Source organism: Geotrypetes seraphini, chromosome 4 (assembly GCF_902459505.1).
Source record: "Geotrypetes seraphini chromosome 4, aGeoSer1.1, whole genome shotgun sequence".
NCBI classification, from domain to species: domain Eukaryota; kingdom Metazoa; phylum Chordata; class Amphibia; order Gymnophiona; family Dermophiidae; genus Geotrypetes; species Geotrypetes seraphini.
Genome location: NC_047087.1, coordinates 261135985 through 261163739, shown reverse-complemented (window position 1 = coordinate 261163739; position 27755 = coordinate 261135985). Strand labels below are relative to the sequence as shown.

Sequence of the window (27755 nt, the reverse complement as noted above, 5' to 3'; positions counted from 1 at the left end):
AAACACGGACACAAAACGCATGCGCATCTGCAGGGAAAGCAGATGGTCTGCGCATGCATCAGGATTGCACACTAGCGATCCATGCAGGCAGAGGGGGATGTTCCTCTGATCACCCTCATTGCAATATTTGGTTGTTGTGAATTGGTCGGGCCTGCTGGAATCGGACCCGGAAGTCAGGTTAGTGAATCTAGCCCTTTGTTTATAACAGGCACTTTATAGGCTGGAGTCAAGTTTAATAGTGAGCATTTTTGACTTTGTCCTGCTTAGGAGCAGCATAGATCTGGGCTGGAGAGAGCATTCAGAAACAGGTTCTTGCCTATTGTGGCAAGTATTCTAGACTTGAATGTGCACCTGAAGCAGAATATGGAGAGCTTTTTTGCCTTGGCAGATAAGGTGAGATGACAGCAAATTTATTTATTTATTTTCTTCTCTATCCCCCTCTTTTACCAACGCCTAGCACGAGTTTAGCGGCAGCAGCGGCGGTAAGAGCTCCGCTCATAGGAATTCTATGAGCATCGGAGCAGTTACCGCCACTGCTGGCGCTAAAACCCGCACTACGCATTAGTTAAAGGGGGGTATGTAATAAAAATGTGTGTTTTATTACTAACAAACTACTGTGTACCTGTTTTCTCTAAAGATAGAAGATCATAAGAAGGAAACAAGTGCATTTTTCACAAATCATTCTGTACATCTGAATCGGCTATGGAAAACTTCTGCCTCTCAACTGTCTGGAATTCAATCGGAGTATGAAAGTATAAGGGAAGAACTGAAAGAAGCCGGGAGAATTCATTCCGAGGTACACAGATATTCTGATGGGCAGCCCATTATTCAAACCTGAAAGCCTACCTTTTTTTTTTTTAATTTTTTTTTACAAGGATTACTAAAGAAACAAGTATGAAGACATGAAGATTAATTTGGAAAATTAGGGTTTTTTTTAGTTTTATGTAATTCTGAAAGTTTATGATAACCAGGGAAGTACATGAACATTTTAAATAAACATTGCTGCCCTTACCATGAGGATGACACTGGAGGACCTTAACGGACTAGGACAAAAACAGATTCCTTATTAGATCCATAATTTATGAAGTTGCTAGGACTCGAACATGAGTCCTAGCAACATAACATAACATACTTCCAGTGCAGTAGGAATGGTATGCTGAACCTTAGGGTACTCTGTCCATTCTTGGGAGCATACTGCGGAAAGATGTTAATCACAGCTTTTGAAACAACCTTCTCCCGGGAGTTTGCTGCCCCTTCAGTTTCTCTTTCTGCAGGCAAGCATGAAAGGTGTTCTCTGATCTGTTTGGTTTATTTCTTTTTTTTAATTTTGCGATAGTTTTGTGGTGGTTTGCTCTAGTCATGGTCTTTTTCATGAAATCGGCCATCCCTTTTGTTAAGGGTCTACTCTGCCTATGTGGAGAGGAGCAGATTTTAAATCTGCAGCTGGCAGGTGTGTCCTTCAGGGACCTGTTTCAGCCAGCCTGCTGAAGATTAGTGGAGCTCAGGGTCTGTTCTAGTGTTTGCTCACCCCTTTGACTTGGTCAGGGGCTGGAGCACAGACTGTTTAGGCGCTAATAGCATTCCTTCGGAGTTTTCATGGTGCCAGCTGCGTTTTGTCCTCCCTCCCCCCCCCCTTTTTTTTGTGAAAGGTCTGGGTGTGTTGAGGGTCGGTCCATGGAAGTCAACCGGTAGTCTGACGAGCCCAGCAAAGTAGGTGAGTGATTGGAAGCAGAGAGCCTCTCCTAGAACAGCTACATTTGAGGAGGAGCTGAAGCTAGCAGCAGCATAATTTCCCCAGCACATGGTATGTGAGTAAGTCTGACAGCCTGTGTAAAAAATGGGAGGGGGTGTTCAAAAGCTGTTAACTATTTCTACAGCTAGGGCTTTCGTCCCCCTCCCCTAAAATCCTAGTTCTTGAGGGTTTTGGTCAGCCCTGAGTTGATTTTAAGCTGTTTTATTAGCACTAAAATTCACCAGCGGTGGCAATCTTGGATTTTCCTGATTTTGAAACATTGAACAGAAAAGTTACAAATTCAGAGCTTCTGTGATTTGAACTGGGTTTTATTACCAATGCTATGGTAACCCAAACTTTTTCAGCCAATATTTCATGTTTGATTTTATGGTGTCCATTTAGGTACAGGGTGTGTTTAACCCTTGTTTTTAACCCTTGTTAGGACATGGCAAAAGTCATTGCTTCTCTACAAAATCAATTGAACAAGTTGACTTCAAAGACTGACGAAAACTTCAATAGCATCCTGATGAAGGGAGAAAAGCTGCAAGAATCATTTAGAACATTACAGGAAGAAGTTCTAATGTAAGAAATTTTATCTATTTATGGCAAATTACAGCTGCAAAAGTCCTTTTATTTTTTTTCTTAGCCCAAAACTGTAAATCTCTGGATTTGTGTGGTTGATTCTCCCTCTCCCCCCCCCCCCACAACTAAACAAGAATGTATTTCTTGCATGCACTCTATGGATCATTTATCGTATTCCAGGTTGCTATCTAGCATCCTTTCCCTTCCCAGAACTAATACAACCCCATGCTCCTTTTTCATAAGATGATCCTGGCCATACTACCCACTATAGTGGCAACATTAGCCACACTGCTTCCCACACAGTCTAAGTAATGCTCCCCAGTGGAGGGCATATCTCATTTTTAGTATAGAAAGAAAGTCTGGAGGAGCAAATAAGTTCAGTGTGATCCCAAAAATGTTTCTACAAATTAAGAATGATTCACTCTTATTTTAGGTTTCTTGGAACAAAAATCTCACAACATCCTTATTCACTCATTAGTTGTTTCTCAACTGGACTACTGTAATTCTCTTTATCAAAAGTATACTTTCGTGCTGTCTTGTATGGACGAAGTTGAAAATAAAAAAAGGAAAAGGCTTTAGAAGACATACCCCCTAAATAAGTCCACAAAAAGTAAAATTTCAAATTTATTTCTTTGTGAAGAAAGCCACAGCATGATGGCAGAAACGTTGGTTCTTTCTACGCAGATGATGTGAGACCTGAACAACTGTGACAATCAGTTTGTTTGTTTTTTTGTCTTGTTCTATTTTGTCTTGTTTTGTTTTAACATAATCATGAAATATACCGTATTTTTTGCACTATAAGATGCACCTGACTATAAGACGCACCTAGATGTAGAGGAGGAAAAACCCAAGAAAAAAAATATCCTGATCCAAATGGTGTACCCTGCCCCCCCTCTGGTGGACTAGTGGTAGGCCGGGACAGGAGGAGGGAGAAAGATGTGCCACCTTATTGTGCCTTTTGGTATAGGAATTTCCTGTCATCAGAATGTCACTGCTAGCATCAAAATGAGTAACTCTTTCCAGCTCCAGGGTTCATTGCTATCTCCAGTTATTTTCATAATATTTATCTTCCTCCGTTGAGCATTTTTTCAGAAATTTGATATCAATTATCATGCCTATGTGGATGTTATCCAGCTTTATGTAGAAGCTGATTAAGAACAAGAGGAAGCTATTAAAGACTGAATAAATATCTGGAGGCGGTACACACCTAACTTGATACTCATATTTAAAAGTAAATCATGACACCTGTGAGTTATTATGGATGCTTAAGAATGCACATCATTATTGGTATTTCCATGTTCCCCCACCCCCTGTCCTAAGAGTACACATCATTGTTTTTTACCCCCCCCCCCGGTACCTTTTTAAATCCTGGTGCTCCAGCAGTGTATCGGCAGGAGCGAGCTTTCCACGCTCCTGCCTGGCCCCGCACCGCTCCCTGAATGGCTGCTGTCAGTTCTTGCGGGACTCATGAGAACTGATGGCAGCCATTCAGGGAGTGGCGCGGTACCAGGCAGGAGCGCAGAAAGCTCGTTCCTACCAATAAGATGCATAGACATTTCCACCCACTTTTTTTTTTTTTTTGGGGGGGGGGTAGTGCAATTTATGGAGCGATTGTTCTGAACACACACATTCTATACGTGTTAACTTTTTGAGTTTGCATGGGCTGGAAGACATTGTTGTCAGTACTCTACTCCTTTGCTGCTGCTTTGGTTTTGCATGGGGGCAATCTTTTTTACCTTGCTAGGCTTGTTTCGTTTTGTGTTTTTGTTTTTTTGCAACCGTTTGAATTTGGCATGATCTCTGATTTTGCTAATGTGTTTTCATATAGTCTATCTACAGATGCAATTAGCAGTACTGCTTCCCAGCAAGAGAAGTTTGTCACTCTATCTGATAACTTGCAGCAAGAGATGAGGCAGCTAACAAGTCTGAACTCGCACACATTGGAGGAATCCAATAAGCAGTGTGGGGAGCTCAGCAGCAGTATAACGAGAGAATATCAGGCGGTGGAACAGTGGTGGGAAGTTGCAGACACCAAAGTGATCTCCCTTACCGAGCAGCAGAAATCATATTTAGATGCTAGAAAGTTGCAGCTGCAATGTTTGCAACAGGTACAGAAAAGGATCGTTTTATTATTGTATCGCTGATACTGATCCTTTGTCAAAAGGACAGCTAGAATTGATGTGGCTTTCTTCTGTATGATCAGGACATTGATAAAAAATGTAGCTCATCAGTTGCGGAGCTCACAGATCACATACTCAAGCAGCAAGATGCTGGCTGCACTGCCATGACAACACTTAAGGACCAGATGATGAAAGACAAGGGTGTGGTGGCAGAGCAGAGACAAGACCTTGACGCACAAACACAGCTGGGAAGGAATAAAGTGCTTCTGTTTCTGCAAGATGAACTTATGACAGATATTTCAACTGGTATGTTAATGAGGGAGCACTTTTAAATTTTAACAGAGTAGTGCCAACTGTGAAAGGGATTGGGACTTGTATACTGCCTTTTTGTAGTGTTACAACCACACTCAAGTGGTTTACATACTGGTACTTCAAACGTTTTCCCTTGTCCCAGTGGGCTCACAATCTATCTAATGTACCTGGGGCAATGGAGGATTAGGAGCAGACAGGGTTTGAACCCACAACCTCAGGGTGCTGAGGCTGTAGCTCTAACCACTACACCACATTCTCCTTAGAGAGATACAATTCAGTAAGTTTTATAACTGATTTCAAAGGTTCTGGTAACTCTCGTATCAAACAGACCTTATGAGCTGAAGACTTTGGGTGGGTGATATTGATGCCAAGGAGTGCTACTTTGGGGAATTGAGTAGTTTCTTTAAAACATTTATACTTTTACTGAAACTTTTAAATAGCTGTATCCTGTTTCCTGAGGCATGTAATATGTAAATGAGTTGAATAAAAATTGAAAAAAAAACCCCACTTGAGTAGTATTCAATAAAAATTTGAATATTGCTATTAGCTAGTTTTGCAAACAGTTTGGATGAACATTTGTTTCCTGTATTCTTAAACTTATCCTTTTTATTTTGTACCTTTTTAATTTTTTTTTTAAATCATGTTTAAAGGTATGACTCCACAAAGGAAGCAGTATTCATATCCAGCTATGCTTGTAAAAACAAGGCCACGTGATCAACTACTTGAGGAATTCAAAAAGCAGCTAGACCTACAGATATTAACTCTGGCAATAGAAGAGTCTGATCAGGTAAACCAATATTCTTACAGTATCCTAAATGTTTGGAGATGTGTGAGCTAGCCATACACAATCAGATTGCCCTAGGCCAGGGGTGTCAAAGTCCCTCCTCAAGGGCCACAATCCAGTTGGGTTTTCAGGATTTTCCCAATGAATATGCATGAGATCTATTAGCATACAATGAAAGCAGTGCATTCAAATAGATCTCATGCATATTCATTGAGGAAATACTGAAAACATGACTGGATTGCGGCCCTCGAGGAGGGACTTTGACACCCCTGAGTCCTAGGCAATTATAAGTAAAATAAACAAGCCTCATGTTATAAAATGTCTTGAAAGCACAAACTGACAGTTCCTAGAAAGCTGTGAAAGCCTAAAAGCTTTTCCAGGCATAAGTGAAAAATCCCATGTAACTACTAGTATGCACAAGCTCCCCTTAATTACAGGGAATTTCTTTTGGTCTGGATGATAACACACTGCATTCAGGCCACTTCGGTTACACTTTTATTTCCCCTCTAATGGATGTTAACTCTTGGTATTTAAGGGAGATTTTGTTGGGTGGTGATTTTTTTTCTTTGTGCATTGCTAAGCCCAGCTTTTTGCTGGCATGTCTTGTGGCCTTCATCAGTCTCCCCATTTTGATATTTTTGGCTTGTTTTTCACAAATGGTTGAGAGCCAGCAGCAAGAAGCAAAAAAAAACCAAACAAAGGCAAAGCCGATGTCACAATACAACACTTTCAGTTCTCACTGTGAGTTTCTTTAGAAGTTTGGTTATCAGTACTACTTTCAGTACGTTCCTAAAGGTTTTTTTCAAGACTACCTGAAATAGAGATACCACTGTAATATCCTTTTATCAGTTTGGTATGTCCCCTGAAGAAGGCAGTGTTCTGCCGTAACCAGGATACTAGTTGGGGCTTGCCATAGGAATTTTCAATAAAATCCCTTGTGTTGTATCATGACATTGACTTTGCCTTTCTTTTGTTTTGTTTCTCGCTGTGCTGGGCAAAGGAAGACTCCTCTTTTTCTGTTGAGAGCCAGCAGCTTCAAGAGATGATCATGCTACAGTTGTAAAATGTCCACTTAGATCATCAGGTTGATTTCCTTGCTGATTTTGGCTTAGAACATATTCTTAGTTTAACTCAAGGGTATTGCTTAGGGTTGGATTGCACTTACCAGATCTTCATAGACCCAGTACCGGGAGCAGCAGTGGTGGTGGCGTGCCAAGGAATTGCATCAACAGGTGATTCTCCAAGTCAGCCCTCCTGAGTCAGGATCCAAAGAGACCCAGGAACATAATGTTTTCTTGCTCCTTCCATTTAGTGTATGATAGTTTTTCAGATCATTAAAACCTGACCTTAAGCAGAATCAACACACAAGTATATGAAAGTATTACAAGCCCCTGCATCACTTCAGTCTATGCAAAAATTGGGAGTAGAGAGGGTAGCTACTGCCCAACATCCTTCCCCCCTCCCATCCCTTGCTACAAGTTAACTCCCAGAAGTGAGTTACTTGACCTGGCCATGAGTCTTCTAAGATCCCATTCTATTGACATCTGTTTATCCCCACTTTATATATCCAGAAGGACCTGTTATTTTCTGAGATCCCTCCAGTCTATGAAATTATCAAAGGATTCTTGGGGTGCTGTTGGCACAGCAAACATATTGAGGTGTTAGCATCTAGATTCCAGTAGTGGTGCTGACAAACCAGTCCTTGATATATTAATGGTATAGATGTGAATGTTCCTGGCATTGCAATATAAAATTAGAGAAGCATCTTTACTAGCAGCTCTTAGTCCTGATGTTAAAGTATCATCTGATTATGCTTACTGAGGTAATGCCTCCAAGGGTCAGCAAAATCAAAGAAATCTTGGGATTTTATTTATAGGTCTTTGGGAATGGTTTTAAAAAAGGTTCTCCAAATCTATCTTCCACCAGATGAGGAACCAGCTCCTTCCAGGAAAAATCCCCTCCCTTTGCTCAAAGAATAGCAAAGCTATCCAATTTAATTTAAATGCAGAAAACGAGGCCAGAACCTTTTGGCTTCTCAAAATATCCTTAAGGGATTGATGGATGTTCCACAGGAGGCACAATTCTTGATTGAATCTGCCTTAAAAAGGGCCAGGAAGTTATAAGATGCTTTCACTGTAATGTGAGACTAAAACCTGGACCTTTTTAATAGGAAATACTTTCTGTTCAGAAAACTTTCCAGTTGTTACATAGCATACCACTGGATCCTCATGGTCTTCAGAGCCGGAATAAGGTATAGCCAAACTAGGCACATGCCTTGAGCCTAAAAGTTTAGGGGAGTCGTATCGGATGTGCTCAGGATTCAGGAGGCTAGGATTGCCAACTGTCAAGATTAGATCTAGATTATAAAAAGTTGAAAATTACCGGTTTCAAAGCCAGAAGGTTGGCTAAATATGTGGATATTTTTCAGGGTTTAGCCCACAACAGCTCTCCAGTCTCCTCCCTTCCACTGCAGAGGCTGTGGTAGGCTCCAACCAATGGGAAGGCTGCTCTAGTCTGCTGAAGGAGGGGCTGAACTGCAAGGGCTGTGAGGAAGCAGATATCTGTACAGGTAGGGTTACCGATGTTCAGGAAAACCCGGACATGTCCTCTTTTTAGAGGTATTTCCAAAACCCAGCAGTTTGTCCAGGTTTTAGAGGTCCCTGAGCTCGGGGCCGTATCTGGAGGCCCTCTGCGCATGCGTGGACATTGACGCAATGACATGTGCATTCGTGTGATGTCATGTCGACATCTGTGCATGTGCAGAGGGCCTCCAGACCTCGGAAGGAGATGGGAGGTTTGTGCGGGTGCAGGTCTGGATTGGAAAAGGCTAGGAAGTGGAGCCAGATGTCTTCCTCTTAAAAAATAAAATCTGGCAACCCTATGTACAGGCCAGGGTTTTTGGAGAGAATAAGTGGAACTAGTGAGTGGTCTGGGAGTGGGAGTAGTTGAAAAGGATTAGGACTGAAGAATGAGAAAAAATGTAAAGGTTTTGCTGTCAGTTGAGGAAAAGAACTGGCAGCAAAAGCCAGAATTTACATGATGGACAAATCTAGTTGGGGGTGGGGCACTGCCTGAAGGAGCATATGAGCAACAGGCCTACTCTGGAGAGTACAGTCACATATAAATAAAGCTTCTTTTTGAAAATTTGGGCTGGAATAGAGAGGTTCATTGGTACCTGTGCACATACTAAATAAAGTTTCAGCCCAAGGAATTTACAATTAGCTATTAAATTACTTGAACACTGTCCTAATACTGCTGCCAATCTGTCTATCCTATCAGAAGTATTTTTTTTTTTTTTTAAACCCAAACTAAATATTTCCCAGCTTCCCCGATTCTCAGCCCACTGCTGCAGAGTTACTAAGTTACAGAGCTCCAGAAAGAACACTGAATTGGGATGCAAGTTCAAAAACAGTACTGATCAATAAAGTCTTCTATTTGCAGTCCCGAATACCACCAATTGAAATCAGCACTTCAGGTCCTGTAATGTACCAGTACAAGGATAAAGAAATCTAGGACAGAGTTTCCCTTTTTAACTGGGTAACTTGGCTGCTCTCCAGCATGTCTCCATTCAAAGCATGTGCTTGCATAATCCCCATGCTCACTCGCAAACTATTACTGTTATCCTACACACAGTTAGGCTCTTCACTTTTCTCTGCTTCTGGATAGGTAAAATAATGGTGGGGGAAGGCACAAATATGTTTGCCTAGGGCCCAATATAATGTTAATCCAATCCTGATGGTCAACTATATATATACTGTTCTAGATGGAGCACAGATTTCAAGATCATCCTTTTTAAATCATGTTGAACAAGTATGAGGTACATAAAGTACTTGGTTCTTTGGATATGCTCTGTCCATGTCAAATGTTTTCTTTATCATAACAAGTAGTTAAACTTCTTGACTGTGGGCTTGAGGCCTAGAACAGGATTGGAGACTCTTTTGGGGGTTAGAAGTGGATACCATCAAGGACCCGTTCCATGCTTTAGACCAGGGGTGTCCAACCTGCGGCCCAGTGAAGTATTTTGTGTGGCCCCGGTCGAGGGCGATGCAGTGTTTTCTTCTGCTGCCCCCGGGTGTTTACCGTCTTGCTGGCTCTTTCCTCTGTCTTGCTGCAGCATTTGCACGTTTGTGCAACCCCAGAAACATTTTTTTCGGCCAATGCGGCCCAGGGAAGCCAAAAGGTTGGACACCCCTGCTTTAGACTTTCTCTCCATTTGTCACTGCTGAACAATCTGCTGCTTTAAAGTGCCTAAGTGGTTCCAAGAAGCAACTTTTTTCCTCTAATAGTATGTTCTTGTTTACTTATTCCAAACTTACAGCAGAGCTCAGGGCCTCCAAAACACCCAAAGCAATCCATTCAAACTCTAGGATGGATTTTTGACTGACTGGATCCAAAGTATATAGCCACAGTTCCTACTTCTGTGCTAAACAATGTACTTGCTGGGAAAGCTATAATTTTAAATAAGCCACTGCTTGCCTAATCACATGAAACATCTGGATGCAGCAGATCCTAGAGATTTAAAGTGTTGAATAGTATTCATACCAAATTATGCCCTTGTCCGCTTCTCCCTCATCCCTATTGTTTCTAGGAAGTGTTGGAAATGGAGATCTTCTTTAACAGACCAGAAGTGTGAAACTTGTTCCATCACAGGGCAGATACTTATTTTAATCAAAGTAGCATAGATGAGAGCAAATAAAGATCATATGGCCTTATCCAGTCTGCTCATCCATACTAACTATAACTCTATGAAGTCTGACAATTAAGTTTGTGAACTTGACTCCGTGCACTTATGTTGGCAACACCAAGTGTAGGTGGACACTGTGGATGACTAATTTGATTTGAGAAGAGTATCAATCACAAGCTCTGAATAGCCTTTACATTCTAAGGCCACACGCTCAAGAGCCAAGCCGTAAGAGCAAAGCAACTCGGATTTTCCATGGCTACCGGGCCCTGAGCAATCTAATCTAATCTAAACCAAGTTTATATACCGCATCATCTCCATGAGAATGGAGCTCGACACGGTTTATAAGAACTTAAAATAGTGGGTGGAGAAGAAGAAAAAGGATTACATGAACTTATGTGTAGAAGGGGGGAGAGAAAAGGGGGAAGGATAGAGCTACAATTTGCTGAAAAGCCAGGTTTTCAGTTGTTTGCGGAATAACTGAAGGGAGCTCAGGTTCCGCAGCGGGGTGGTGAGGTCGTTCCAAAGACCTGTGATTTTGAAGAGAAGGGATTTTCCCAGTTTGCCTGAATAGTGGATGCCGCGTGGAGAGGGGAAGGCTAGTTTAAGCCTTTGGGCAGTTCTGGAGGAGTCGGGACTGGAGGAGGAGTCGGGACTGGAGGAGTTGAAAGACAGTGGGATAAGAGGAGGCAGGATTCCATGAATGATCTTGAAAGCCAGGCAGGAACATTTGAAATGGATTCTGGAGATTATTGGGAGCCAATGAAGTTTGGCAAGGAGTGGGGAGGCATGGTCAGACTTGCGTTTTGAGAAGATCAGTTTGGCTGCAGTATTCTGGATTAGCTGGAGCCTTAGAATACTTTTTTTTGATAGATTTAAGTAAATGGTGTTGCAGTAATCTAGTTTGGAGAGGTTGATGGATTGGACAAGGATGGCAAAGTGTTGTTGGCTGAAGTAGGATCTAGTTTTCCTCAGCATGTGAAGGCTGAAAAAGCATGATTTTGCCAAGGAGTTGAGGTGGTCATTGAGGGAGAGAGAGGAATCGATAGTGATACCAAGGACCTTGCATGAGAACTCGAGCTGTAGTGTATCGCCTGTGGGTAGTGTGAAAAGTGTGGGCAGGTGTTCAAATTTTGGGCCGAGCCAGAGTAGTTTTGTTTTAGATTCGTTTAGTTTCATCTGTACCGAGAGGGACCAGGCACGGAGTCTCATTATGCAAGCTGTAATGTTTTCGTGGAGGTTGGTGAGGTTCTGGTCAGTCTCAAGGAGGACAAGGATGTCATCTGCATAAGTGTAGATTGTTTCCAGGGGGGATAGTTGAAAGAGTTTCAGGGAGGACATGTAGATGTTAAAGAGAATAGGGGAAAGGGGTGATCCTTGAGGGACACCGCAAGATGGAGTCCAAGGAGTGGACATGGTGCCATTTGTGTTGACGGTGTAGGAACGGGAGCGTAAGAAGTTTGAGAACCACATTAGGATGGTGGAGTCGATTCCAATCTCGGAAAGTTGGTAAAGTAGTATGTCGTGATGGACGACATCAAAAGCAGCGGAAAGATCGAATTGTAGTAGGACAGCGAATTTTTTACGTGAGTGTAGTTGTTGTACCTTTGAAATTAGGGAAACTAGGAGGGATTCAGTGCTAAAGCAGGGTCTGAAGCCATGTTGGTAGGGGTGAAGAATGGAGAATCTCTCGAGATAGGAGGAGAGCTGGGTAGCAACTATGGTTTCTAGAAGTTTGGTAAGTAGAGGGATATTTGCTATGGGACGGTAGTTTGATGGTAGGGAGGGGTCGAGATCGGCTTTTTTCAGAATAGGTGACAAGGCAATGTGGCCCATTTTTGTGGAGAACAAGCCTGATAGTAGAGCAGAGTTAATGAGTCTCGTAAGGGAGGAGATGGCCTGTGCAGGAATGTTTTCATAAAGGTGGGATGGGAAAGGATCTAAGATGCATTTGCAGGATTTCAGTCTGAGGCAGAGTTTAGAGATCTGGGGTTCAGATATGGGTTCAAATGTCGTCCAGGATCTATCCGCTGGGATAGGGTTTGAGTCATTGGGAGGAAGAGAATTGTAAGAGACTGCTGAGGGGAAAGAGCTCCTTATGGTGGAAATCTTTTCATTGAAAAATTTGGCTAAGTCATTTGCGGAAGGAGGGGAGAGGGGAGAGGTGGAGTCGTTTTTTGAGGCTAAGTTTCGCCAGATGTGGAACAGAGTACTATTTTGATTTTTTGATCTGGTGATTTTATCTCCATAGAAATTCTTTCTTGCTTTTTTTAGTATTGTGTTATAGCACTTGATGTTGTCTCGCCAGGATTGTTTGTCTGAGGGGGATTTCGATTTTTCCATTTCCGTTCCAGGGCTCGACAATTCTGAGCAAGAAGGTCCTTGTAGGTGCTCGGGCACAGACTGCGTCATACCCGCAGTCGCATCAGATTGATGTATCAGGGTCTTCGTGGTAAGGTTGTTCTTTGAACCATTGTTACTGTTTTATTTTGTTAACCACTTAGTTATAGGTGGTCAAGAAATTTTAGAAATAATAAATAATCTTGGTATATCAGTGTCTACAGGTGTGTTTTTATGTCAACATGTGACAGTGTCTTGCTAAGTGGCATTCATTATTGTGTGTTTTTGTGTGCCGTCACGAGAATGTAGGAGATTGAATTAGAGCAATGACCAAACATTAAATTTCTTGTTAAACTTGGCAAGAGTGGAAGTGAAATCAGGGGCATGTTAATCCAAGTTTATGGTGATAATGCCATGAAGAAAACGGCAGTGTACAAATGGATTAAACCCTTTTTTGAGGGGAGAGAAAGCACCACTGATGAAGAAAGGTCAGGGCCACCAGTAATGAGCAAAACTGAAACCTTGCAAAAATTTGTCAAATTGTGTGTCGAAATAGTTGGCTGACTGTGAGAAGCATAGCACACAAAGTAAACATCGATAGAGAAACGGGAAACTCTTAACATGAGAAAAGTGTGTGCAAAAATGGTCTCAAAAGAGTTCACTGATTGAACAAAAGCAAAGGAGAATCAGTTTGCCAAGACCTTTTGGTGAGGCAAGATGATGTTTTGGGCCATGTTATCACTGGTGATGAAACATGGGTATACTAATATAACCCTAAAACAAAGCGTCAAAGTGTACAATGGAAGTCTGCCAATTTTCCACAACCAAAAAAATTCCACAAGTCCGAATCAAGTCAAAACGATGTTTCTAACCTTTTTTGATATCAAAGAAATTGTTCATTATGAATTTGTACCAACTGGACAAATAGTAACTAATTTTACTATTTGAAACTGCTGAAAAGGCTGCAAGAAAAAAATAGACGAAAACAACCTGAATTTTTTGCCATGGCTCTTGCATCACAACAATACACCAGCTCACTCGTCATTGTCTGTAAGCGAGTTTTTAGCCAGAAAAACTGTATTGGAACACCCTCGCTACTCACCTGATCTGCCCCCAATGACTTTTTTCTTTACCCATTGAAAGGAAGACATTTTGATGACATTCAGGACATCAAGGGTAATACGACAACAGCTCTGATGGGCATTCCAGAAAAAGAGTTCCAAAATTGCTTTGAAGGGTGGACTAGGCACTGGCATCGGTGCATAGCTTTCTAAGAGAAGTACTTTGAAGGTGTCCGTAGTGATATTCAACAATGAGGTATGTGGCATTTTTTCTAGGATGAGTTTGCAAACTTAATTGTCAGACCATCTAAATACATACTAAGCAACTTACACCCCTATAGGTTGTCATGTCTGTCTGTCCAAGTTAGATTGTAAGCTCTTCCGAGTAGGGACTGTCTATTAAATGTCAAAATGTACAGCACTGCATATGCCTTTCAGCGCTATAGAAGTGATAAATAATAGTAGTAGTAGTAGTAGTAGTAGTAGTAGTAGTAGTAGTAGTAGTAGTAGTAGACCATGTGTAATTCCTTCCTATGCTTTGGAGATCTTCTATACTTCTCCCTTGCTTTCTTGAACTCTGAGATGGGTCCCCCTTTTAGATTACTCCTATGCTCTTTTACCTTTGTTCTAGGACCTCTTTGTTACCGAAACTTCCTTTCTGTCATAAATACTTCTATGTAATAGATTTAAGATGCCTGCTTCCTCTGTGTTTATCTCCATTCATGCCTTTCTTCCAAACTATTGAAATCTGTATGGCCCTATATGCTTTATGAAGATGGCCATTTTAGTAGCTGAACTCTACCCACTTCATCCTATTGATATCCTTTTGAAGGTTCAGTCTTCAGAATTTTACATGGGGCTTCTGTATAAGAGGTTTGGTCCCCCTCCAATTAAAAAGGTGTTCCACTACCCCTTGTGGTGGCTTAGTGTTTCCTTTTAATCAGCTGCTTTGTTCATATACTGGTGAGTTCTAAGGACTCCTTATACTAGTGACTTGATGCCATTGGGAAAGAAGTGTTTACTCCAGCTGCTGGCAGAGTGGCACATATCCTATCTGGAGTAGTTTAGCAGGATTCAAGGAAATGTAATAGGTAACACTAAAGTTCTCCTTTTAACAATAACGTAAAAGAAAACTCAACACACAAAATTAAACATAAACCCAGTGAGATTGCAGATAACAAAATACAAATGCCTTCAGTGCGTCAAGTGCTGTCAAGTATAACTTTTTTAAATTGTAATCAATTACATTAAATATCAAGTCTATGATAACAGTGAACCATATTTAGACATCCCTAATGGGGAAATGCACATGTAAAATTTTTAGTTCATTTTCCAAGTTATGGGTCACCAGGCCGCAATGTGGTATAAATTGATATCTGGTTTCGTACATTAAAAAAAAAAAAATGGTCTTAGAGATATTTGGAGCATTGAGATTAAGCATCAGATTAATTCATCTCAATGGCCACGACTTTGGTCTTGGAGGTTAAGATGTACATTGTCAGCTTCTATGAGACAAACTTGGTTTTTTATTTTACATAGAGCTTTATGGACCCCTACACGTTTACATAGAATTGATAGCTCTAAGTCTAATAGATGCTGGCATTGTCATCTAGAAGCAGGGACATTAGATCATCTTTTATTTTATTGTCCATTTATATTAATATTTTGGAAATCAATTTGGCCCCAAATTAATAGGATGTTAGAAAATCCGGTAGCCTTGACATATGATACGATTTTGTTTGGTACTGCAATGAGAGCTCGGAGTCAAATTTTGTCAAATAACAATAAACTTTTATTTATATTGACTGGAGTAGCAGTTCAACAAATTACACATAACTGGAAAAATTGTGACAGATTAAACTATAATTTTTGGTGGAACTCAGTTTGCCATATATATAAAATGGAGCGTACATTTGCAACACAAAAAGGATATATAGATAAGTTCAAGAGGATTTGGGGACCATTAACAGATTTTTGTAATGACTGATTTTCATTTTTCCCATATTAAGATAATGGTTGAGGGAGGGTGGGAGGGGGGTAAGAGTTTTATTCTCTTTGTCATAAATTATAAATAATTTATCATAATAGATGTTATTCTTATGTGACAATAACAAAATAAAGGGAGGGAAGAGGATTCATAATTACATAATAATTGATAAAATCATTACAGTTTATATGATATGTAAAATCATAATAAGGATAATATAAGATATGTTTTATATAAAGTACATTATAGAAATATCAAGTGTATTGTTAAAATAATTGTATGAAAATTTATGACACTTGTTGTTATATGAAAAAATCAATAAAAAACTTAAAACCAAGTTATGGGTGATTCCGTTTTATTGGCTAACCTTAATGTTTCTTTGACAGACTTTCAAGAGCGAATCTTCTTCCTCAAGTAGTGAAGACACATAGTAGATGACAGCAGATAAAGACCCGAATGGTCCATCTAGTCTGCCCAACCTGATTCAATTAAAATTTTTTTATTTTTTTTCTTAGCTATTTCTGGGCAAGAATCCAAAGCTCTACCCGGTACTGTGCTTGGGCTCCAACTGTCGAAATCTCTGCTAAAACCTACTCCAGCCCATCTACACCTTCCCAGCCACTGAAGCCCTCCCCAGCCCATCCCCCACCAAACGGCCATACACAGACACAGACCGTGCAAGTCTGCCCAGTACTGGCCAGACACAATGTTACATTGAATTTAAATAGTACAAATTCATCTAGATCTTAAGTTGTCTGCATCTGTCTGTATAGTACAGTGAAAGGGTGAGTGGGGAAATAGAGGTGATGAGACAGGAACAATTCACAGTGCAAAGGCCTTATATCTGATTATGGGTGAGTGCTAATGTCTGTTGGTCTCAGAGGAATTGATCATTCTAATTTGGAAAGTTTTGTTTTGTTTTCCATTTCTGTGTGCTCCTGAAGTTTCTTTTTAAGCACCTTTTGTGGGCAGTACAGTAAGTAAACATCTCTCAAAAGAAATATCACTCCCTTAATGTCATTCTTCACAGATAAATGGCCTCCATTTTTATGGAGTTGACCTATTATTAAAAACTTTTATATAGGACTGAGGAAACCCTCACATGGCCACAACTGGGAAATTCTATGTATTCCTAGAGAAGCTGTTACTTTGTAGGAAAAGTTGTCTTCCCCTCTCTTATTTATTTGGCTTTTGAGGCTGCAGAAAAAGAGCACAGTCATATTGTTTTACAGAAAGCTCTATTTTGGTTTGTCTGGCGTATTATGGATAGGGTACAGGAGCATAGAAACAGAAAAATGAAGGCAGGTAAAGACCATATAACTATCCAGTCTGCCTATCGTCTGTTATCCCTTCATCTCCTCTTAGATATCCTATGTACTTGCCCCAAACTTTCTTGAATCAGATACAGTAATACACTTCCACTAGGAAGTCATTCCACAAATTCATTATGCCTTCTGTAAAGATTCTTAGATTGCTTCTAAGTCTGTCCCCTTTGATCTTCCTCCTAAGACTACCCTTTTTCCCAAGCTTCCTTTGAATTGAGATTGCTCCTATATATTTATGCCGTGGAGGTATTTAAATATCTGTCATACCTATCCTCTCCTGCCTTTCTGTCAAAGTGTACATATTGAGAACTTTGACCCCATATGCTTTGAAGACCACTGACCAAATTGATATAAACAAGATGTAGTCAGTCCAGGAGGTGGCTACTAAAGGTGTGGTCTCCAGAATGGTACACAATATTCTAAATCAGTGTTCTTCAACCTTTTGACACTTATGGACCGGCGGAAATAAAATAATTATTTTGTGGACCGGCACCGCTCCGTGAACCGGCAGTTGAAGAACACTGGCCTAAGTCATGCCCATTTCCACCCAATCTCCGCCCCAGACCCCCACCCTCATAATAGTAATACAATTTTTTCCATTCATTTTTCATATATACATACAATATAATCGTATAAACAACACATAATGGTTAACCACAAAATTAAAATACACAATGCACACTGTATGGTTTTCAACATTCATTCCTACCAGAAAACAGATAACTCCATGCAAATGCAGGACCAAAAACTAAAAGTACTAATATTTACAAACAAACCCTAAGAAGCAAGACTCCGCAAGCAGTTCAACCCCAGAGGAAAAGAAACAAATGCATTTCTTCCTGAACAGAAAGCAGATGTAAATCAATCACTAAATAAAAAAATAAAAGCATTCCCCCTACCATTGTTGTCTCTCTCCCTCCATGTTGTGCCTTGCCTTCTGGCCTGCCCCCTTCCCCCCCCCCCCCGTGTTATCTTCGGGTCGGTCCAGTTGTGATCAACGTGGTGTCTTCAGGCGAGCTCCCTGAGTGCTGCATTGTACAAAGCTGTGGGCAGTGGCTCCTCGCGCGTGTCCCGCACCTCATCTGGAAGCCTTCCCTCTGACGTTGTGATGTCAGAGAGAAGGCTTCCGGTTTAGGTGCAGGACGCACATAGGAGCCTTTTCCCATGGCTTTGTGCACTGCTGCACTTAGGGAGCCAGCCCGAAGACGCCGCGTTGATCGCACCGTGGACTGGCGGCTGAAGAACACTGTCGGGCCCGATGGACATGCCGGCCCTGTGGACCGGCAGAAAATTTCTGTGGACCAGCACCGGTCCATGGACCGGCGGTTGAAGAACACTGTTCTAAATGATGCCTTGTGTTTAAGACTCTGAGACCTCATCACTTAAGGCCTCTTTTACAAAACCGCACATAGATATTTAAAGGGCTTTGGGGCTGTTGCCGCAGGGCAGCTGCTAGCGCGGCTTTGTAAAAGAGGCCGTTAGTTTCCTACTAGTCATTCCTCTTGCTATGCAGACAAGCATTCTTCTAGCGCTTTCTGTCACCTTTTTCTACCTGTTTGGCCACCCTAACATAGTTACACCCAAGTCCTGTTCCTTTTTTCATGCATAAGAGTTCTTTGCCCCCTAAACTGTACCATTCCCTCAGGTTTTTGCTGTTTCTTTAGTCATAGCTCAGTTGTGGTTGCGCTCAATTGTCTTTGCGTGGTACTGTCTTAGCGCTGAGTTGTCCGCGCGTTTTTGTCTGCGCACGATTTTGACCTGTCACCCATGAAAAATACCTTTGGCATGTACCAATAATCTTAAACAAATGCATAATTAAATGTCCTTTGGATTAAAGTTGAAATTTATAAGAGGGAAAGCTGTGTTTAAGGATGTACTGTGCAACTGAATTCATTTTTTTTCTATACAAAATTATCCATTAGGACTCCCCAGAAGTTGAGCCTGAAATGTGTGAAGACAATCCCTTTGATGAAAAAGTCTGTGTAGATTTAGATATTACTTGCCAAGAAAATGGAGGTGTTCCTTTCTTCCAGGTAATGCATTGTAGTTAAATTTTAGTAGCTTATAGATGTTTGTAATGAGGGTTTTTAAAAAATTATTATTTACTTATTCATTTATCATAATTTCAACAAAATAAACTTATTGAACAGACAAAAGTTTTCCCAATTTACAATATAGAAGAAAATAAAATACTCATTCAAATTTTAAGTACATTCAAACTTTTGAATAGTCCACATTTGGGGGGGAGAAACAATTCACATACCATTGGGAATGGAAAATTAGAAAGATTTAGAAAATTAACAAAGTAAATTTAGTAGCTCATCTACATTTTTAAATCAGACCAGTAAATTGGGATCATTTGGAGCTCTGCAATGTCACTCCCTTCCAAAAAAAACTGCAATTGAGAGGGTTCATAAAATACATAAGTGTTCTGATCCAGGTAAATCACACATTTACAAGGATAACGCAATTGAAATTTTGCCCCCCCCCCCCCAATGTTTTTACATCATCTTTCAATTCTAGGAATCTTTTCCTTCTTGTTTGTCATTCTAGAGACATCTGAAAATATAGAAATCTTGCCATCCATATAGGAGACTTCTTTTAACCTAAAAAAAATAGGCAAAGAAGCGCTTCCTTATCTTGTAGAAATACAAATGTCAATAGAAGTGTTGTTCGAACTACAACTTCTTCTGAAGTCTCCAATATTCTAGTTAAGTTCATAGGACTTAACAAATCAACATTAGATTGAGCAACTTCTGAAGAAGAAGGTCTTTTAACAGAAGCAGGTATAAAGTGTATATTTTATGTAGAAGAGGAAGCCCGTCTTCAGGGTATTTAAAAACTTCTTTAAAAAATTTTATAAAAGAACTCTTTTGGGGACATTGTAAGTGTTTTTGGGAAATTCAAAATTCTTAAATTCAACTATTTGGTATAATTATCCATATTTTCCATTTTCCTCAAAAGCATCAATTTGTCCTGAATAACTGAAGTATAAGACGACTGAACTCCTTGAACAGATTGTTCTAAGGATTTAACTTTCTCCCTTGGACTTTTAAATCCTCTTCCTTTTGCATTTTCACATTTTGATTTTGCACAAGTGGTGAGATTCCCAGGCATGCCTTGTGGAGGGAGTCCAGTGCAGTCCAAATTGATTCCAGAGTAATTTCAGCAGATCTCTCAAGGGGTTGAAGAGTTGGTAATTCCCCTTGCACTGCTGGAATTCCTATTGCCTCTTTCAGTGTAGCTAATCCGACCGTAGAGTTCTGGGGAGCCAGCAAGCCCGATAGCTCATAGATAGTGTTGCTTCCGCTGTCTGGATTGCAGCCAGCATTCCCCTTTCACCTAGCTGTGAAGGAGGCGCTAGTCCCACGGGGCTGAGCGAGATTTTGCTCCCTAATGCCAATGCTTCCCTCGTGTTTGGCTCTGCAAGAGTGCCCCGAGGCGAAGATGAAAAGAAGCTGGTGATCGCTGCCTGGCGGTTGGGCTACCGCCGCTCTACCTCTTCTTTTAGGCATAGTAATAAGCTCCGCAGAGCTATTAAAAAGATTCAGGTATTGAGCAGGAGCTGCAGTCATCGTGTCTTACTACCAAGGTGCTATCTTGTTTCTCCTCCCCTGTAATGAGGGCTTTAATTGCTTGTTTAAGCTTCAGAAATAAATTTTTTAAAGTGTGTGCTAGATGCTGCACATCCTATTTTATACATATGGGCCAAGTGATGGCGCATTCTAATGTTAATACACACTACGCTTTAGTAAAAGGGCCCTGTACTCATTTAGAGTTAAGATAGTACTGGGGTTCCATAGCTTGTCTTTGATGTAGTTATCAGTTGGATTTAGGATATCTACACTTTACAGAAAGAAAAGAGGACCTCCCCAACATTTTTCCAAATAACTCAAAAACAAATGTACTGCTATTGACGGGCATTACTGCAAGATGCTGTGAAAACTGAATGATCCCTATTTTCAAAGTGATTTTATTCAGGAAATGACTATTAAGATCCATTTTAATTTTCAGTGCAATAGAATGGCCACATGCCATGTGCAGAAGGAATCCACTCAAGATTTTTTTTCTTTTCTGTGACTCTGCTCTTTCACTGTGCGCTCTGGTTCCACCATCAGTTTTTCCCTTTTGCATGCGTGCCTGAACGAGTGTTTCTGTTCTGCACTCCCTTTTTCTTGTTTTGCTGTTTTCGTCCCATTCGGAATTTCTTTGTGCTCGGAGCGTTTCTTCAGCTCTACCTGCGTAGAGAAGATGCAGACAGATCTGCAGCTGACAGGCCAATCCCTGGTGGTACCTGTTGGCCAACCTGCATTATTTTCTATGGAGCTCAGGGCCGTCCCTGCTTTTCTCTCAGTCTCTGTTAAGCAGGGATTTGAATGCAGGATGTTAGGCGTCCTTTAGAGGCTCAGCGGGGTCTTACAGGGCGCCGGCTGCACTTTTACCTCTACCCATCCAAGTAGTGCATCCTTTGAACTGTAGGAGTGGAGGTAAGGTCAAGCACCGTGTCGACTGTCAGCCTGAAGATTAGCGTAGAAGAGGCATGAAACGAACAGTTCTCAGCATGAGTCAGTGATTTCTTCTCTCCAGCTACTGAGAGAAATGAAGCAGGCTGCACATTTCCAGCACAGGTCATATTGAGTAAGGCTGTCACAGCCTGTGAGATGATTCGGGGTGGAGGGGGGGTCTGAATTTCACTGTTTTGAAGTTTCTGCATGCCCCTCTGTTTCCCCCACCTGAAAAATCCTAACATTGCTGTTTTTAGACTGCTTGCTATGAAAATTATCGCGATTTTGGTGTGAATTTCTTTGTGGTGGCCATTTTGGATTTTTAGTGATCTTTTTGCCAAACGTTCCCTGCTCTTCCAAAACTGCATTTTTTTGCCTCAATACTTGTTGGGATGAATTCATGCCAAGATTGCAAAAATTTTACGTATCAGCACTTTTGTGCCATGTGGAGCGCAAAGCCTAGCCTCTCCCCTGTCTCAGCAGGTAATAAAAAGGGCGGCCTTCTCTGTTTTCAGGGCCCAGCAGTGCTGCCATTACTGTGCGATGGGATGTGTATGCCCCGCAGCCTCGGAAATGAAGGTTTCAGTCATTTGAGGGTGACTACACACTCCATGTTCAGGATGCCATCTCAAATTTCTGATATTCCGGAACCTGGAGGCGAGGAGGATGGCAGTTTGAGTGCAGAGCTCCTCTCCCTGGACAATCTGCCTGCTTTTAAATATCAGCAGCAGTGGGAGATCAATTGCTTTTACACCTAAGCAGCAACGGGACCAACCCACCAAAAACCCACAGTCCCGATCCTGCAAAAATATGAGCTCCACCCTCCCTGCAGTCCGCTAGGAAAATCAACTGCTTTTACACCTAAGCAGCAGCAGGACCAGCCACCACTACCAAGAGCCCTTTGCCCCGATCCAGCCAGGCATGTGAGCTCCTCCCTCTGCAGTCCATTGGAGAGATCAATCTACCTGCTTTTAAATATCAGCAACAGTGGGAAATCAACTGCTTTTACACCTCAGCAGCAGCGGAACTATCCGCAACTACCAAGAGCCCACAGACCCGATCCAGCCAAGAGTGTGAGCTCCACCTCCCCCTGCAGTCCACTAGGAAGATCAACTGTTTTTTACACCTAAGCAGCAACAGGACCAGCCACCACTACCGAGAGCCCTTTGCCCTGATCCAGCCAGACAAGTAAGCTCTTCCCCCAGCATTCCGTTGGAAAAATCAATATGCTTGCTTTTAAATATCATCAGAAGTAGGAGATCAACTGCTTTTACACCTAAGCAGCACCAAGACCAGCCGCCACTATCGAGAGCTTTTGTCCCAATCCAGCCAAACGTGTATGCTCTTCACCATACAATTTGTTGGAGAGATCAATCTGCCTGCTTTTAAATATCAGCAGCATTGGGAAAACAACTGCTTTTACACCTAAGCAGCAGCGGGTCCATCCGCAACCACCAAGAACCCACAGACCCGAACCTGCCAGGAATGTGAGATCCGCCCCCCCCTACAATCCGATAAGAAGATCAACTGTTTTTACACCTAAGCAGCAATAGGACCAGCCGCCACTACCGGGAACCCTTTGCCTCGATCCAGCCAGACATATAAGATCTTCCCCCAGCATTCCATTGGATAGATCAATCTACCTGCTTTTAAATATCAGCAGCAGTGGGAGAACAACTGCTTTTACACCTAAGCAGCATTGGGACCAACCGCAACTACCAAGAGCCCATAGACCAGATCATGACAGGAGTGTGAGCTCCACACCTCCTGCAGTCCGCTAGGAAAATCAACTGCTTTAACACCTAAGTAGCAGCAAGACCAGCTGCCTATAATAGGAGCCCTTGCCCCGATCCAGCCAGGCATGTGAGCTCCTCCCCCTATATCCCGTTTCTAATCTTAATGTATATTTTCTGTAAACCGCTTAGAACCTAACGGATGTAGCGGTATATAAGAAATAAATTACATTACATTACATTACATTACATTACATAAGAGATCAATCTACCTGCTTTAAATATCAGCAGCAGTAGAAAAACAACTGCTTTTACATACAAGCAGCAGCGAGACCTACCGCAACCACCAAGAGCCCACAGACCCGATCCTGCCAGGAGTGTGAACTCCTCCCCCTGCAGTCCATTGGAGAGATCAATCTGCCTGCTTTTAAATATCAGCAGCAGTGGAGATCAACTGCTTTTACACCTAAGCAGCAACGAGACCAGCCACAACCACCGAGAGCACACAGACCTGATCCTACCAAGAGTGTGAACTCTTCCCCCCCTGCAATCCGCTAAGAAGATCGACTGTCGGCTCCGGGCGGCTTTCCCGCAGAGGAGAGAATCCTGCATTCACCGTGGGCCTCATCTGAGGCAGCCTCCTTGGAGCGGCTGGGGCACGGGCAGTGTGTCTGGGAGGGAATGCATAGATGGGAGAACATCGCAGGGGAGGAGACATAGGCATCCTGGGACTGTCGGCCAAGTCTCTTCCCTGAAGAAGCCCTTTCTGGAAACGTCAATCGCTCCTCCTAAACTTACTTGCTCCACTTCATCACTGACGCTGAAACCGTGGATTGAAGACAAAGTTTTATTTTATTTTTCTTTCCAGCTTATGATTTATCTTTAATCTTATCTATTGTTTTGCCTTTTGTCTTTGTTTTGTTCTATTTCTATCATTTAAATTTCTCCAGAATTCTACTGTTCAACGGCTCCCCCTTCTGCTTCTATTCCTTTCTCTCCTCTCTTCTACCTTCCAAAGTATTTAGATCAATGCTGTCTTGTTAAAATGTTTATTTTATTTTTATTTTTCCTCTAACTCTACTTTTCATTTCTCTATTACCCTCCAGGTACTTTAGTTAGATTGTGAGCCTTCGGGACAGTAAGGGAATTTTTCAAGTACCTTTCTTATTTCTAATCTTAATGTATATTTTCTGTAAACCGCTTAGAACCTAACGGATGTAGCGGTATATAAGAAATAAATTACATTACATTACATTACATATTTTTGTGCCCTGCATGTCAGAACAACCGTGCTTCTACTGTGCAGTCCTCCTGCACCTTGGACTTGTCTCTTCGTGACTTTGTCTTCCTGAGAGTGTCCTATTAACAGAGCCTGCTCTTTGTGGTGATCACGTTGGGGATCAATTGTTGATCCCTTGTTTTCTGAGGATACCTTTCCCATGGCTGAGGACCTGTGCCAGCAAGCCTGATCTGTGGGACCTTCTCAGGTTTTCCACCCTGCCCTTTTCCTATGACAGACTGCAAGATGAGAAACATGATAAAGTTGAGTGTCTAATCAGTACTATATCTCTACCCTCATTATAAACTTGCATATAATTATGTGAGGTGATGCATATCTAAAAAGGGAAAACAGAAGGAAGAAATCAAAATTAAGGATATCTGCAATGAATATGCATAAAAGAAATTTGCATATAATGGAGGTAGTGTATTTAGATAAAGTTTATGCATATTCATCGTGGATATCCTGAAAACCTCACTGGCAAGGGGGTACTCCAGGACCAAGTTGAGAAATACTGTTCTAGACTCACCCCAACTCAGTGCTACATTGGCCTAACTTTTTCTGTAAAAGCTAATAATGCTTTATGGTGGTGAATCTCAACAGAATTCTGATCATGCTTACTTAGCCTTTTGGTGTCTCCTTTGAATCTCTCTCTCGTAAATGAATTAAACATTCTTAAGCATCTCTCCAGACTGGCACAACTCATTGATGGATAATAGCTCACCATGACCAGCAGATAGAGATTGAGAGCAGACTGTTCTGTCTCCACTTGCTGGTTATGGGTGAGCTATTACCCATCAGTGAGCTGTGCCAGTCTGGAGAGACTAAAAGAAAATTAGCAGGTAAAAACCTAATTTCTCCTGGTCCCTTTTGAGCTGATTCTCCTCAGCTGTCCACTAAGCGTTTCTTTAGGTCTATTGAACAGTTCTTATTCCAGGAAATAGTTCCATTTAAAACTAGCATTCAAAATGTTTACGTGCAAACTACTGTAGAAGAAGCTGCCATGTACTTCAGTCTAATTCAGGGCTTAAAATGATTCTGAATGTCCTTTTTTTTTTTTTTTTTAAATCTTTTAATGTTCATTACAAAATTTAATTGTGTGCTTTATATCCTCAGCACAAAAAGAGCCAGAAGAAGGAGAAAGAAAACAAGACTAACACAATGCTTTTGGAGAAGTCCAAAGTAATGGATGACAGTTCAGAGATGCTATTTCCTCGATCTAAATTGCCTCTGCGATCACAAAACTAAGACGCATAATATACAAGGACGGTGTTTTAATGTTGTGGTTGGACATCTATAGCTGTTATGTTTTAATTCTAAAGTTTGAGGGATTGTCTATTTTCTAATTCTCTAATTTTACTGTAGATTCTAATTAGCTTGCCTGTTAGAATATAGATTTGCATATCACTTAAGCTGTATTTTATATCTTTGTATATAAGAAACAAATGTATATAAGGAACACTTGAGTCTCTTCGGTATATTTTACCTGAAAAGTAGTTTTTGATAACAAATGTATTTAAAACAAAATTAAAATTGTATTAAAGTTTAAGCTTCCAGGCTGCCAGTTCAATATTGATAGATAAGTTGGAACTGGAAAGTTGAAATACACATAAGGTTAGATTGGATTCTTGGGTGAACAAAGGGCCTACTGGCTAAAAGCAGTAAACTTCAGCAGAGCCTGTCTTCATGTCAGACTTGCATTGAACCATGTAGCTTGATTAAAAGAGGAGATCTGGTTCCTGCAGATAAATGCACACAAAGAACAGTGAAGACCGAGAAGAGGACAAAATAAGTTTCTAAGCTATTGATCATTTCTAGACATTTTATAAGAAAAGAAATCATAGAATTTGGCAAACAGGTCCGATTAAGAATTTTGTGTTGTCTCATTTCCTTCATCATATATCATATATAATATTTTTAAGTCTTTGTTTTATATATATAATGTATATTTTTAGTATTTCTATGTTTATATTGTCCTTTTATCTGTATTATGTATACATACATGTTTTTAAAATTGGGATTAAGTAGGTATGTTAAACCACTTTAGACGTTTGACGCAAATGTATCGCACTGAAACAGTCATGTTGGGGTGAATGATTTCCTTCTGGTCACTGAAATATAGCTTTGCAACCTTGCTGGATTTTGGAGGGTTTTTGGTCCTCTGTCATCGCCGTTTCTTTGTGTATAAACCATGTAGCTTGTCACTCACCCCTATTTCATATTTGGATTGGACTGAAGTACAAGTCCTGTCCTGATAAAACCTAATAGAAAGAATGAAGTTGATTTGATTTCCTTGGTATTGTTTGGATTTTAGATCTGGTAAGGTGAGTGATTAGTCTAAACTCAAAGGCACATACAAGATTGTTCCCCAAGAGGTTTATTTAAGTTTCTACCTAAAACAGTAGAAGATATGACTTGCCATAGGCCACAAGGAAGTGGGGAGAGGATTGATGCAATCTCTGGATCTCAGCCTGCTCCATGTATATTTGCCGCATCACCTCATACAGAATTCAGACTGCACTGGTTGCTGGTGGCATGACGAGTTCAATATTAAGGTGTTTATGCTTATTTACCAGGTAATGTATGTATCTGTTTCCTAGTATGTCTCAGGTGCTACAATTGTATCAGTGTTTCAGGATCAGAAAATGGAAAGCAACTGTTGTAGTGGTGGGCAGTATGCATTATTTCGAGTGCAATAATAGGTGTGTCATTCTGACTAAGCGAGCTATCTTCCCATGTCCGCAAGCCTCTGTAGAAGAAATCATTTCCGGATCTTTTCCGTATCCCTCTTACTTCACTGAGAGCTCTACTGCTACATTTAGTTTTTCCCTTCTTGACGCAAACTTGGGAGTGTTAGTTCGGCTCTGCATTTTTCTTTTATTTATTTGGACTTGAGTCCTTTTTTTTTTTTTTTCCTGTGGTCTTCGGTGCCTGGAGCTTCCGGCTTACAGGTCAGCTCTGCCTGTGTGGAGAAGAAGCAGACCGAAGTCTGCATCTGACGGGCCAGTCCCTTGTACTTGTTAGCCAGCCTGCAGTAGTGTTTTTGGAGCTAGGGCTGTCCCTCGTAGCTGTTTCTCACCTGCTGCTTAGCAGGGGTTTGAGCACAGGCTGTTGGACATCTGTAGGAGGCTCAGTGATATCTTGCAGAATATTGACTGCGTTTTCACAACTCCCCACCCCCCTTTCTAGTTGCGCATCTGTCGGTCCGCAGAGGTGGAAGCTCGATCACTGTGTCTGACTGGCAGCATGGAGTGTTTGAGGCTTGTTTAAATGAGGACAGAGCTTGCAGGAATGGGGAAGGGACAGGAAAAGAA

The 27755-nt window shown here is 41.3% G+C and overlaps 1 protein-coding gene across 4 annotated transcripts in view; it reads left to right on the top strand.

The window, feature by feature from the left end:
* The window catches only part of KIF11 (kinesin family member 11), a 160656-nt gene extending 134075 nt beyond the window's left edge, over positions 1 to 26581 (top strand). For 3 of the 4 annotated variants that reach the window (XM_033940197.1, XM_033940195.1, XM_033940198.1), the window contains exons 16-23: positions 268 to 393; positions 638 to 796; positions 2175 to 2314; positions 4143 to 4422; positions 4518 to 4740; positions 5397 to 5533; positions 18847 to 18957; positions 25558 to 26581. In XM_033940197.1, coding sequence (XP_033796088.1) covers positions 268 to 393; positions 638 to 796; positions 2175 to 2314; positions 4143 to 4422; positions 4518 to 4740; positions 5397 to 5533; positions 18847 to 18957; positions 25558 to 25689 — 1308 coding nt within the window. In that variant the 3' untranslated portion in view covers positions 25690 to 26581. The remainder of the gene's footprint in view (positions 1 to 267; positions 394 to 637; positions 797 to 2174; positions 2315 to 4142; positions 4423 to 4517; positions 4741 to 5396; positions 5534 to 18846; positions 18958 to 25557) is intronic. The other variant, XM_033940199.1, reaches the window with a different exon arrangement.
* Positions 26582 to 27755: the final 1174 nt, after the last annotated feature.